At 43.8% G+C, this 15,130-nt stretch overlaps 1 protein-coding gene across 3 annotated transcripts in view; it reads left to right on the top strand.

The window, feature by feature from the left end:
* Positions 1-15,130, top strand: part of MORC2 (MORC family CW-type zinc finger 2) — a 322,812-nt gene that overhangs the window by 142,010 nt on the left and 165,672 nt on the right. For all 3 annotated transcript variants that reach the window (XM_086943169.1, XM_086943168.1, XM_086943171.1), the window contains exons 15-16: positions 4,061-4,215; positions 9,234-9,362. In XM_086943169.1, the coding sequence (XP_086799295.1) occupies positions 4,061-4,215; positions 9,234-9,362 (284 nt within the window). The remainder of the gene's footprint in view (positions 1-4,060; positions 4,216-9,233; positions 9,363-15,130) is intronic.

Below are 15,130 nucleotides of genomic sequence, written 5' to 3'. Positions count from 1 at the left end.
CTGCTTATAATGGCATGGAGGGCCTTATTCAAAATGGTGATGCTACCACGGATACCGTACAATTTTGTGAATCTTCCAGTCAGGATCCCTCAATCTTCGTTTAGTGCATTAAATGTGGTGCTAAGGAAATGGATGTGGGATGGAGAAAAGCATAGAGTTTTGCTGAACTTTTTACAATGCTCCTGTGGGTGAAAGTTGGCTTGGGGCCCAAGATTGCAGACTGTACTTTCTTGCAGCTCAGCTACAGTGCGGAGGTGGATAGCTTGAAAGTTCTAGACTCGCTAAACTAGGCCCTTGGAGACAATTAACAGTAAGGAGCTTTAGGTACACTTGTGCTGGTCCTTTGGGCACAAGCACCCAAATACTCTAAAAACCTTAAGGTAGCAATGCACTTCTGGAGGAAAGTAGTGCCTAGAACAACATAAAACCCACTATACGCACCAGTACTCCGTTTGATTGGTATACCTACTGAAAGGGTCAGACGGATCAAGGAGTGGACAATAGGTGACTGTTACAAGAATAGTAAATTCATGTAGCTGAAAATGGCCTACCTTAGTCCCAGTTCCTGGTATACAGAGCTATACTACGATCACTGAGGGACTCCTAGACCTGGCCTTAGTGATAGAAAAGAGCAGCGTTCGTCCAGATGTCACAATTCATTGAAGAGAATGACATACTCTCAGACTTCCAAACAGGATTCCGTCCGGGAAGAGGCTCTGCTTCTGCCCTCCTTGCCATCTGGGATGACCTGAAGAATACAGTTGACCACAGCGGGGTTGCTGCGCTACTCCTCTTGGACCTCTCGGCTTCCTTGGACACTGTCGACCATGACACACAAACAAAGACTCTATGAATCCAGCATAGAGGGAACTGCTCTAGACTGGATCGCGTCCTACCTTCAAAACAGAACTAATGTCATCCCTACCCCACCTTTCTCGTCCAAACCATACTCCACAAAAGCAGGGGTCCCTCAAGGTTCTATCATCTCGTCCATGCTTTTCAACATCTACATGAAGTCATTACCGGTACTGATCAATCGATTTCACCTCACACACACATGCAAATACTCCTTCAACTGGAATGCCCCAAAGACATTTGAAAATACCCAATTTTCAGTTGTCTCGGAGCCGTGGATCAGTGGATTACTTGGAGCCATCTCAAATTGAATGCTTCAAAAACTGAAATACTCACGTGTGGCGATTGGAAACATTACGACTCACTTGCCGCCTGGCCTGATGAACTGGGATCACCGCCTAAAGTATAGAAGGAAGTAAGAAACCTCGGAATGACCATGGACTCCAAGCTGTCGATGAATGCCCAAGTGGACAAACTAGCAAGATCAAGCTTTGTCACTATAAAAACGCTGCAACAAATGTTCCCTTATTTGGGATTTCCACACAAGGTCCAAGCTACCATCTCCCTTGTTCTGTCCAAACTCGATTACGCCAATGGCCTCTACCACGGATCACCTTTAACGACCATGAAAAGACTACAACTTATTCAGAACTCGGCTGCCAGACTACCCTTGCATATCAAACCGCGAGACCACATCTCACCTGCTTTGCAAGACCTGCATTGGTTACTGGTTGCCAGAAGATCCACGTTCAGGCTGCTTTGTATCTCCCACAAAGCAATACAATGAATGGGACCACTCTTCATCAGGAATAAAATCACCAAACACATTCAACAATGGAACCTATGCTCTAAAGGGACATCCTGCCTCAAAATTCCAATATACAAGAAAAAAAACACGGGTGCCTTATCCTTCTCTGTTCAAGCAGCCAAACTATGGAACTCTTTACCCCCAACATAAGATCCACCGACAACCACCTTTTCTTCAGAAAACTACTCCAGAATTGGCTCTTCTCCACATAAGCACCATAAGCAAACAGTGTATTGCTTTGTATAAACCAGTAGAATAATTATGTTGTAAATAAATAAATTAATTAAAAAAATATATAAAAATAAAAAAAGAATCTTTGGTCTACATGTACTTACTTCCATTGTGCATCTATGTACCTTCCATGTCCTTGGATCGGTGTGTCTGTTACCGTTCTCCTGAAAAAGCATATCCAATGCACTTCCCGATTTCTCATCTTGTACCTCTATCAATATCTTTAATCTATATATACTTACCTCCTCTATGCATCTAAATACTTTCAATGTACTTATGGATCTTCTAATTTAGCATTTCAAATGCACTACCCTATTTCTCAGCCTATATGTCTCTCAATATATCCTCTGACCCAACCTTCTGACTCATCTCAAACTTCTTTCTACTAATATTTCCAAAGCACTACCCTATCTCTCACCCTAAACATATATCAATATATCCTCTACATCCACACTCTCATTTATCCCAAACCCCATACCACTACTATGATCCCCAAAATAACCCTTTCTAAACTCTCCTACTCTACCCCTCCTGCATCATCTGACACCTCTTTTTACTATACCGATCCCCAAAACAAACCTTTATAAACTCTTCCCTCTGACTCTCCCCACCTCAAAAGCCTCCTCCTACTGCTATGACCTCAAGAAAAAAAAGAAATTTCTCTTCTATCCCTCCACTATCCTTTTCAACCAAAATAACAGATTAACACGTTCACTTCTCAATATCTATATTCCACTATACTAATTCACCACTAATTCTTTATGGGTTCCAGAGTAGCACGCTACTTGCTAATGAAGCGCCTCAAAACCCCATCAAGGGGTAGCAAGCGCTATATAAATACAAACCTCTTTCCCTCTTCTATCCCGCAACCTACCCTTCTCTATCAAATAACTGAATAACATATCCAACCACTCAAATTACTTCATACTTCACTATACTTATTTTTTCAACACTAATCCTTTATGGTTTCCAGAGTAGCATCCTACTTGCCAGAAAAGCGCTTCAACACCCATCATGGGTAACCGGTGCTACATGAATGCAAAGCTTTCTTCCCTTTTACCCCTCCACTACCCTTCTCACTCCAATTAACTGACTAATATCCACCACTCAAATGACTTTCATATTTCACCATACTAATTCAGCACTAATTCTTTATGGGTTCCCGGAGTAGCGTGCCTAAAGATTCTGCTATCTTTCCGAATCTGAATCCAAATAACTGACTAACCTATAACTGACTAACTTATCCTCCACTTAAAATTTACTTGTATGTTTCACTGTACTAATTCAGCACTAATCCTCTGAGTCCCAGAGTAACGTGCCACTCGCAGAAAAAATGCTTTGATGCCTCGTCGGGGGTAGTAGCGCTATATAAAGGCAATTACAATACAATACAATAGTTAGACACGCTATGAGGATAAACTGGAGGTAGTTCCGTGGAACAGCCTCCCTGGTGTAGATGGAAGGAAGAGGTTAAGAAATGGTCAGTGCGGAAAGAGCAGGCATTTGCAATGAGGTCAACTGGGGTCCGCAAACTGTGTATAATAAACCTTTGGAAAGATGTGGTGGACTCATTAGCCAGGACTGCTGAATAAATCCAGACTCTTTTGCCACCAAACCACCATGGATAAAATGCAGAGCATATGAAGATGCAGGGCTACGTGGACCCGTGATCACCATTATTATGTTAAAGTAGATGCTAGACATCTTGGAAGGGCAATGACGTGCTAATTCTGTGAACAATTTAAAGACCTTATAACCTGGTTCCGGTTTGTGTTGGCAGGGTTTGTTGTGCCTTTCCTCTTCTTTCTGAGACTTACTGAGTTGACTAGCCAACTCACATAGCAGGTTGTATTGCATAGTACAGTGATGAATTTCTAGATAACTAATGACATAACTTCAAGCATGAACTAGATTTTGTAAGATGTAGACATGAATGGAAAGACTGAGGAATATACTGTGTATATTGAAACTGTAGTTAATGCTTAAAAGTAAATAAAAACAAGGTTCCAACAATGAAGGTAATTAAAGTATGTTGGAATTTGAGTCATTCAAATGCTGGAACTGATAGTGAGATTAAGACTTACTGTAAATACATTTTCCGTATTTAGTTGTAGTTTTGGCAGCTTGTCAGACATTGCAGTATAATAAGGTTTATTTCTTTCATAGGGCGTGTGGCGGGGTGGTTGGAGTAGTTGACGTACCCTACCTGGTTCTGGAGCCCACACACAATAAACAGGACTTTGCAGATGCCAAGGAATATCGACACTTGATGAAGGCGATGGGGGAACACTTGGCACAGTACTGGAAAGATGTGGGCATTGGTAATCGGTCCTTCGCTCTCTGGCATTAATGGCACACACTGTTTGCTTGACATGGAATATTTCAGTCTGCTTTAAAGTGAAGTGTTGAAATGGAATGGGTTGACCTCTGGTAACGTTGTTACTTGGTGCTAATACTAGGAAAATTGTTGGAGCTTATAGGATCTTGACCTCTTATCTGTATGTGCTAGCTATGTGAAGGAAAATGGAAAGAATCAATGTCAAAAACTAGTGTTAATGCTAGTGGTGGATACAAAAAATCAGCACTGTGCTAGATATTGACTTTAAGAAATGCCACTGATTGCCAGTGGGGTTTGATGGCATATAAGTCGGTGGAAAAGCGTACTCAAATTTACCTTAATATTGTGACTGTGCTATTTCGAACATATACTGTTACTACACATGTGAATAGATTGCATGCCATTACAATGCGGTCGTTAAAACAACAGTGTTGTTACCATGCATACATTTACATCGCAAGTCATTTCTAGGACTTACTGTAGGGGGCGCGCTGGACTTGGGAATAGTAATATTTACTATTCCTACTCCAGGTTGTGCAACAGCAGGGAAGGTGTTGTATTCTAACTCCAACACCAATGCACCCCATACAGAAAGTCTTAGTAATGACTTGCGATGTAATTGTATGTGTGGTAACAACGCGGTCGTTGTAACAACTGCGTTGTAATGGTACCGCTTTGTGGAGACCGTGATGTAAACAATGTTTCCCGTTATTGGTAAGATATTTGTCTAACATATGTTTTGAGAACTAGATAGCTGTCCATGGTTATGGTTACTAATGATATGTGCAAATGATAATCACTTTAAGGGGGTTATTAATGTTTGTTAATGCATTACTCATGATGTTGATGAATGATTAATGTTTCAATGTTTGGGTAATAGAAAACAAAAGTGATGAATTTGGAAGCAGTGATAGTAGGCCTCCTTGGTTTAGGAGTAGAAGGTTATATTTCTGATGAACTTGATTCCTGTGGGATGCTTGATAAGAGTACTGCCGTCCATGATCATAGTCTCCAGTGAATGGTGGTGGCAGCCGGGGTTTACATTTTTCAGAGGATGAAAGCAGTTGTCATAGAGGGTGTCTTAAGATAATTGCACTGTTCTTTGAGGTGAGACTTGATGAGGATCATTATATTGGGGAGTTGCCTAGGGTGAAGGTGCTCCCTTTGGTAATGACTTTTACAATCATGGTAGTAGTTGTTGATTTAAAGTTTAACGTGATGGTGCTTATTGCGAAAACTAATGGCTGCTTCAGGATATGGATCTTGTTGGTGGTTATAATAAGTATGGTAAGGAGAATAAGGATTTTTATAATGGGATTTATTTATATGCACATAGGTATTCTTTGTTGTGGTTACGTTGCTGTGAATAGTCGTTTCAATTAGAGGCCAGTCTGTGTGTAGTTGATACATTGGAGAGAAATGTAAGCATGACTAGTAACACTGTTGAGTTGGTGAAGTTGTCTATTTGGAGTTTTGCAATTTAAGAATGGGATGATGGTGGGGATTATAGCTTTGACAGACAGTAAGAATTACAAGTTTATTGGTAGATGCACTTGTGCAATGTCTGTAGTTATCTCTATTGAATTGTGCTATTGATAAAGGTATGCACTAAAGATGACCATGAGGGTAAGGAAGAACAACTGGGTAGTAATGTATATTAATGGTGCACAGTAGTGGCACATATCCTGATTCCTGCATTAGTCTATGAGTTTAACTAAAGTAGCACTAGGTATGTTTTCTAAAAATGACTACTTAAAAGAAAAGCAGTGATTTAATATATAAATAGTGAGTTCGTAGCATGTGTTTCTTTATATACACATGCTCATGCCATCTGGTTTGTTCTTAGACATTTGCAAGTTGTTCTTAAAAAGTAAAAAAAAGTATTTTGAGTCATTAAATGCACTGCAACTCCTCCCTAAGTAGGCAATATGCATTGGCACTAAATTCATGTTGAATTGCTTTTTTCCTCCATTGAGTTTGGACGTGTACCAAGTGGGTTCCAAGGAACAGTGTATTCTCCTTCTTTCGTTGGGGTTGCATGATGAATCGTCTACACCCACTTGGTCTGCGTTTCTTCTGACTCTAAAACACTATCCAGAGAACAATGCCTCTGATCAAGTCCCCGATGGCAGGGTCCTCATCCCTGCCCCATTTCATCATGCCCATTTGCATCAACAACTTCCGTACCAGAAAATTCACAGCCATACATGGAAATGGAACTCGGAGGCCATTCCATGGCTTCCCCCGGTGCCACTTGAAATACCCGTGGCTAGACCACAACAAGGTTTGTAAGCTCTGCCTCACCCAACCACAGTGCCTTGTATGAAGCTTGCTTCGCCTTCCAGTCGCAAGAAAACTCTACAGTTCTGAGGGGAGAAGTGTTGGGTCCACTGGAAAATGCACCAGCAGTCTGCTGCTGACATGCTCTACATCTTCGGTGAACAGGAACTCTTCAGTGCCGAAGAAGGTGAGGACCCTGGCTCTTCAGGCAACCCTTCAGGCAACCCACCCCATCAGCCATGGTGTAGCCAGAGACAGTCTTCTTGAATGGCTCAAACCCAAAGAAAGAAGAGAAGTCTGCTCTGAACAAGATCTGCTACCCGAGAATTAAGACCACTGCCAGGGTCGTAAGTAGGGTCGGCTATGACACCCAATTCAAGTCGAGCTAGAACACCACTCTGAGGGGGTGAGGCATCAAGGCGCATGCAAATAGCACAATAACCTCCAGGACCTGTGAAACTTTTGAGCAGCAGTAGGCACAGAACGGAAGCTTTGCTTCTAAAAATGGATCTGACTAAGGGCGTTCACCTGTCTATGCCACCAAACCACAAGGCCTATGAGAGGCCTTGACTCCACTAAAGCCCTTACACTGCTAGCAACGAAGCTATTGATAACATGTTGTGAACACCGTCGATGACCAGCTCCGAAGACTTAAACCTGCCAATCCTCCAAAGGTTACAGGAGGAGCTTGATGCGAGTCAAACACACCTCTTCATTCATTCACTTACTGGAAAGATTTTGCCCACCACAGCCAAAATTCACAGAGACTCCGCCTCGAAAGAGGAGACTGACTCTTGAGATGGTACCTGCATTGAAGGCCCCCTTGGCTCTCACTTCCAAGAAGTATAGAGACAGAGGCGCTAGCCTCCCCCTTATGCTCCATCTCCTTCTTATGCTCCACCTTCTCCTCCTGCTCCTCCATCACCACCTCCACCACGATCATGCACACCACCTCCACTAATTCTACTGCCATCACCATTGGAATTTCCACACTCCTCTGTGGCTCAGGCAGCTCCTTCAGCCCCGCTGATTCCTAGAATACACCTTTTGTGCCAGGGGCCATAGACGACCCTTGGAATGACAACAATGTCGAACCCCCAGATGACCCATATCTCAACCATTGCATTGCTAGGGCATAACTCCAGATGATACGATGGCCTATCACAAGGTCATCCAGGAAGAAGCAACCTTTCATAAGCTGGGCATGCAAGTCCTGCAGGAGGCAGTCTGCTCCCTCATTGAGATGTTCGTCAGAGTGGACAGGGCAGTTTTTGTCCATGTTAAAGGGCATGCTCAAGTCTGCCCTGAAGAGATTCAGGAAACCCATCAGGGCCACTATAGTAACATCAAGGGTGGAAATTAATTATAATACCTCCCCCAGTGATACTTTGAGCAGCTTCTGCTGCCCAACTCCCTGGTCATGCACACCACCCACAATTGAACTCCTGCTCAAGTCGAAGGCAACTATCAACCACTTGATAAGAAGATCAAGAAGTTGAACTCGGCCAGCAACTGGATGACTCTAGGGGCGGATTTCCACTGGCACATAGCCAACTTTGTTGGGGCTCCTTTCACTCTAGAATAGTGTTCAATAGGAAGAAATGTAGGTGCAGGCGAAGCATCTCCTTTTAAGATTTCACAAAAAGGAGTGTAAAAATATTGTCAGAGGGCAAGACCATCTCCAATGCTACCATCTGTTGTGCCTACAATGCTTCAAACTCAGCCTCCCAGGGAGTTAACACCAGTGTCCTCATCAGACCATGACTCTTACCCCACGGTGCACTGTACATGCACGAAAGCCGCAAGTATGGCCTTCCTTAGCGCAGTACCTTTAGCTGACGTATGTAAGGCAGCTACTTGGTCATCCCTACACTCTTCCACTAATTATTCTGTGGACATTTTAGCCCTCCAGCAGGTTATCTTTGGCCCAAAAATCCTAAGGTCCTTTGCATCATCCAACCAGTAGCCACAACTTGTTGAGAATAGATAGTGTTAGGATTCTGGCGTAACAGCTAGAGCGTCAACCTCGAAGCTGTGGGACTGGGTTAGAGTTTCGGTAGGGGCGCTTAACATATTGTGATTCTGTGCAAATCACTTAATCTCCACCTACCTACCAAAAAAATCAATGTGCCTGTAACGTAACTCGTGCTCATGTAAAGCAATCTGATAACTTCAGGTCAAGTTTGCTCTATATAAAACTCCCCAACAGTTTTTTTTCAGTACTCCTTTACAGTCTGTGCAGAGCATGTATATCTATAGCAACACATGCTATGAATGGAAAATGTTACTTTACCCGTAAACATCTGTTCTCAGCGTGTGGTACTGTAGATTCACATGCGCCCACCCTCCTTCCCAGAGCATATGGCTCTACTTGCAGATCTCTTTTTCGACGTATTCCCATAAAACACTGGTTGCACCATACTACGTTCACCGTCACTAACCACTCTATAAATAACTCTCACTGTGCGAAAATCAACCTAATATAGTCGGTATCAGTGTCCATTACCTACTATGGATGAAGTCCCACTGCATTCCATAAATCGAAAGCCTTTCTTTTGAAGAAAAACAACTTGCAACCATCTAAGCCCCAGATGGCAGGAGTATGCCAAGCATGTGAACTACAGCACTACATGCTACGGACACATGCTTACAGGGTAAGTAATGATTTCCTTCTACCAATATGCTCAAAGTTATTAAATATTATTTTGTTTCTTTTCACAGCTCAGCGGGGAATCGTCAAATTTTGGGATGAATTTGGTTATCTATCTGCTAATTGGAATCAACCACCATCTACAGATTTACGCTACAAACGTAGGCGAGCCATGGAAATCCCCACAACAATTCAATGTGGTTAGTGTCGATCCTGAATTGTTTGTCATTTGTATAAATGCAAGTAAATTTTTTTTTATCAACTTTTTTTTAAACTTGGGATTTTTTCTGTAAAACATACAAAGTGAGCATGCAACATGACACAAACAGTAGCATCCATGAACATTACAATATATATGCACACAAAAGATGATAGGCTGTACTGTCTTGCGAGTTAAATTGATAATTTTGTAGAGAGACTTAACACACTCATCAAACACTGTATGTTCAATGAAGAAGCCATACGCCTCAGTCATTTATGGTTGCTTCTCCAATTTCTTCAGAAGGGAAATGCTGAGAGAAACTCAGTCTTGAACGAGTGTTAATCGCTTCTAGAGCGGAGGTGCGTGCTGGCAAGCTACTGACATGGAGGTCAGAGGTGCCCCAAATGAATCAGTCTTGAGTATGAAAAGCAAGTCAAAGCAAAAGACTGAAAGGCATAAGGTGATGTCTGTACATAAAAAGAAGTTATATTTTAGGTGTAGAATTTAATTTCCACACAAAGACAAATGTCCATCAGACAGATATGTAAGGGCTGTGGTAAGGTGAACAATTTTAGGATTTGTGCAAAGCAAAGGGAAAAACAAGTGTGTCATGTCGCAAAGACAAAAAGGTTGCCAGTGTTTTCCAGAATCAACTTTGACGTGCATCCACAAGGCCCAGTGGAGATCTCAGGTGAAATAAATAGACACTGAACATAGTCGATTGCCACAGTACCTCCATATGAGTATCAAGTGAAAGTGAAGAAGATAGTTGGGCCAAGTCAATGATTATTTCCAGAGAAGCGTGCACAAGTTGGATTGGCTGCATGTGAGGAAAAATGTCAGTCAAAAAAAAGTCGACATGCCAAAGTACCAAAGTCATTCAACATTGTCTGTTAATTACACTGAAAGTAAACAGTTGTTCAATACCTTTCATCATTGTCAGTGGTGCATTGGTAAGTATTATGCCTGAAGAAAAATATAATGAATTGTATCCATAACCACAACTTTTGCCACCGAAAACCAAAGTGTATGCATAGGTTGCATCGACACCCTTAAAAAGTCAAGGTTCAATTATTGCGACAATGAAACATGAAAACGAATGTGCAAGCACCCATCCATGTGCTTCAAGGGACCGTGTTGAGTGTCTGTTCAGTCAGTTTCAGCACATTTGCTGATATGGGACTAATTTCTGTGCACTGTAACATGAGTGCTCACCATGAAATAGTACATCAGTTCCCTTCTTTGCTTCATTGTTTGGTAAAGCTTAAGACTATGAAAGTAAAGTTATATATTAATGAGGACGTCTGTCCTGTTGCTCTAAGCCCTAGGCGCACAGGTAAATACAATATTCTGTTGAAAAGGAATTTGATTTGTTATTTAAGCATGATGTTATTGAGCATTCTATTGTTCCAACGCCATGGGTTTCTCCTGTCGTGGTAGTACCCAAAGAGGGCAGTGAAGGAGCGCTACGCATATGCGTTGACGTTTAGGAAGCTGGCTCTGTATATGATATTGCCACTATGGTGGTAATACCGTGCACAAAGTCCAGGGGTTCCCAAAAAGTGTACAAGTTTACAGGGCACAATGTAAATCCCGAAGTATCTATTAGTGGTAGTGTGGGGTAGCAGCCTTAGGCCTAACACAGGAGTGTTCCACAATGGTAAATAATGTACACAGGACTCTAGAAGAAGAACCAGACCAATTTTAGAAAAATATACTTTGTATTTTATGTTAAGACCAAGGTCTTCGTAAGAAGGTAGGTACATTTTTAATTAAAAATACATTTTACTTCGAAAAATCGACACTTTGAAACTTTTCAACACATTCCAGTGTTATCCTATGGGGAAAACAATATTGCAGGTAAACCGGTAAGTACTGCACTTACAATCCAAGTCTTTGGAGCCAAAAATCAGCAAGCGGCAGGTGTCAGCTGAGTACCAAATCTAAACAATCAGAGGCACAGGGGTGGCTGGGTGCAGAGGTCAAAATCTGAGTTCAGCCCAATGCTTTCCAATGGAGACAGGGAAGCCTGGCCACTGCTTGCAGGTAAGTACATCAGTGCACAGGGGTCAAGCTTTAATCGTTCGGTTAAGCACAGGGCCGCAAAGCAGCACCAAACATACACCACCAGCGGCAAAGGGGCAGCCGGGTGCAGTGTGCAATTTCAACATCGGCCTCCCAAAGCGTTTAATAGATAATCTTCTTTTGGCACAGAGTCTGCAGGCATGGCACCGGGGTTGCAGGAGGAAGACCAATGACAGTAGAGATGTAGGAGGCCGTAGGGGTACCGTCTGTTCAGCTCACCGAGTTCCAGGGACTTCGGTTGCAGGGGTGCCTAAGAATGCCAAGAGTCTTCTTTCCGGAGCCGGTCGTGGTCGGGGGGATTCGCATTGCAGGCGCTGTCTTGGAGGGCAGGAGAGGTCCGCCAGTGCTGGACGCGAGGTCAGGATTGCCAGGGAGACTTCACTTCACTTCACATGTGAGCCACTCAGACTCTGGTGCAAAGTGGCCAAGAGACGCAGACTCACCGGGATCCAGAGTCCTTGGAGTAGGTTACTTCAGGGCAGGTCCGCTGTTCACAAGAGATTGGAGTCTTTTTCGTTGAAAGCAGTTCTTCCAGGGTTTTTGGAGGACGCTTGCTGCAAGGCAGGTCACAGATTCGCAAAAGCTGAAGATAGGCCAGTAGGACTGGTGCCAAGGCAGTCGCCGTCTTAGTCTTCTCTGAAGGGTTGTCTTGTTTCTTTTTAAGTCGTCACAGATCGAGGTTCTAGGTCTGGAGGAGCCACCTAAATACTAAATGAAGGAGATGTTTTGGGGGAGTAGGAGTTAGTGCCAGTGGGCACCTTACCTGGGGTGACTACACCCTTGGTCTATGGCCACCGTCCTGTGGGAGGGCCATAGACCTAGCCCTGATTGGAGGGGTATCCGTATCCAGTTGAAAGTTGTGCGGGCACTGAAAGTTGTGTTTCATCTCACCCCCGCCACTTTAGAGGACACGTTGGCAGAGGTATGCACATCTCCTATTCCTTATACGTTTTTCCACTGGTTTTTCCATACAAAGTGGGAGTGTAAACCAGGGGCTGTCATCTAATGCTAGCTGCAGAGGCTGGGGGTCACATTACAAAGGCGTCAGGCCTTAGTAGCTTTCCTCCTCGAACACTGGCCCATCCTGGGGAGGAAGTGTAGCACCTCTGCCCAGGTTGTGCATTGTTTCTGGTGCCGGGGAGCAGGGTCTCTCTCCCCAGTTGTCCAGAAAATGACTGGTAGTAGCTGGCTGCTTAAAGCCAGTCAGAGACCCCACCAATATTGGTAGGTTTTCAGGGGGCATCAGTATAGATTTATTGTAAGTAGTAGTTTGGTACCAAACACTCCTTGGTTCTGTGAAGCCATCATGGTGCTAACTTACATTTTTGGGTTTCCAGCCCATGTACGCTCTATGGCTTCCCTGGCACTTACAATATCAAGGAATGGATCCCGATATTGTTGGGGCATATCTGTTCCTGCAGGTATGCCCTCACCTGTGGCATAGTGCACACTACCTTAGGGCTGCGAGGCCTGGCAGAGGGGTGACTTCCCTATGCCAGGACACGTAGATTCATTACATGCTGACATGATAAAGCAACTGAATGGTGCAACATTCTTCTCTCGCCTTGATTTAAATAAAGGATATCATCAGAACTTAGAAAATTGGAGGTACATTACATCTTTTCTACACATGTTGGTCTTTTTTGAGACAAAAGACAACGTTTTGATGTGCCATCCGCTGCCGAACTGTTTCAAGGCATCATTCAATGTATCGTACAGCTTGTCATGAATGAGTTCAATTACATTGATGGCATTGGTTTTTCGGAGCTGCACAAATAGAACATGATAAAGCTCTTACAAACGTATGTTGTTTACTTGCCGAAGCAGGTTTGACTTGGAATGCAGACAATTGTGAGTTCTGTAACACCATGCTAAAATTATTTGGCCATATCTTTTCTGATGGGGTTATGACACCGGATCCTGCTAAAGTACAGGTGCAGTCAAATGCTGATTTCCCCTCTACAAGATATTTCCATTGTGCGTTCCTTTCTTGGCATTGTCAGTTACTGTTTTAGATAGTTACAAGACTTTGCCACTCTAAGTGCTCCATTCTATTCTATTCTTTTCAATGCAAGATGTCTTGTATAGCGCACAGCTACCCCGAAAACTCTCCTGGCGTTGAGACAGACACACCTGGAAGGCCTTGGCCAGTTATGACAGAATTAAAATAGATGAGTCTTTAGAAGTTTCTTAAAAGAGATGTTCGTGGCATATGAGCTGCAAATTCTACACTTTGCATTAGATCGCCACCTGGTGTTGGGCTCGGATGATTGCATGTTGTTGTCGTCTTGGAAGAAGTCTTTTGTAGTCACAAGATAGGTGACTCCTCCCTTGGACGATAGTTTGCATGGGCATCGGCTCCATCCTTAGATTATTTTTTTCTGCCACTGGGTTCGGATGAAATTTTTCCGCTCCTGTTCGAAATCTACTTTTCAAGTACTTCGACGCGTAAAAACGTATTCAAACTTCACCTAACTACTTTCGATATAGACAAACATCATCTCTACTCCGTCAGCTCGATTCCGGTCATCGATGCAGGCTGTTGGGCCTATCCACGCCGTGAGGCCTACTCCTCATGGAAAGGACGACATTCAAAAGATGGCCCAAGTGTGGAGCAAAGTTTCCACACAGTGACCACCACGAGGTCTGTAACCTGTGCTTATCGCAGAACATGACTAATCCAGCTGTACAGCCTGTGCGTCCTTTCGATCCAAGAAGACCATTCGAGATCGGAGGGCCCGTCAACACGACATGCTCCCGAACCGGTGGATATCTTTGACGAAGTAGTTCCGCTCGTTCCCGAAGAAGATTCAGATGATCTCCAAATCGTTGTATCAGAGGCAGATGACTCGGATGACTCCATACCATCGGGTCAGCGCGTGAGTACTACTGCCTCTGCCCCATATACAGGACCTAAATCGAAGGCAAAGGTCAACACTCCGCCTCCGGGGCCCAGTCGCGACCGAAAAACCACTTCGAAAGCCCCGCCATCGAGCCCGGCTCCGAAGAAAATACTCAAGCCTTCCGGTAGCTCTTTGCCAAGCAAGCCGCACGTGCTGATTCCACCACCTCCCTCAGCACCGAAACCCAAAGAAGTCTCGGCTCCGAAACCACCGACTTCTAAAGACAAACCTATGAAGCCAGCGTCCGACGCCTCAAAGCCGACGACACCAGCTTCCACTCCGAAGCCATCATCTTCGGTACATAAACCTACAATGCCTGATTCCGATGCGCCCAAGCCCTTGAAACAGCCTCAACTCTGAAAACAACACCTTCGTGCCGAAATCTATGCCAAAGAACACAGTAATAACTCCTAAGGCTAAAGACAAGCAGCAACCACGCCCGGACCAGAAAAAATCGGCGCCGGTAAAGGTTCCGCAATCAGAACTTTTTCAACCTGATCCTCTACAAAAGAAGATCTACATAGACCCTAAAACAGGTGCTGTATCCACTACACCACACAGGAAGAGGAAATTAGACACAGCACCTGCACCTGCAGTGCCCGTCAAGAAGGACTCTGCCACATCTCCTATGCACCCTTCTTCTCCTATACTTCCTTCTCCTTCATCTCCAGTTCCTCCTAACAATTCACCTCAAATTTCTCCTGAACACTCTCCTCTTCATTCTTTACATTCACCTCAAAATGATGCCTAGGGGGAGGGATAGACCCAGGTGAGCCTT

The sequence above is a fragment of the Lissotriton vulgaris genome, chromosome 11 (assembly GCF_964263255.1).
Source record: "Lissotriton vulgaris chromosome 11, aLisVul1.2, whole genome shotgun sequence".
Classification (NCBI taxonomy): Eukaryota; Metazoa; Chordata; class Amphibia; order Caudata; family Salamandridae; genus Lissotriton; species Lissotriton vulgaris.
The sequence above is the reverse complement of the archived record's forward strand: the minus strand, read 5'-3'. Positions and strand labels throughout refer to the sequence as shown.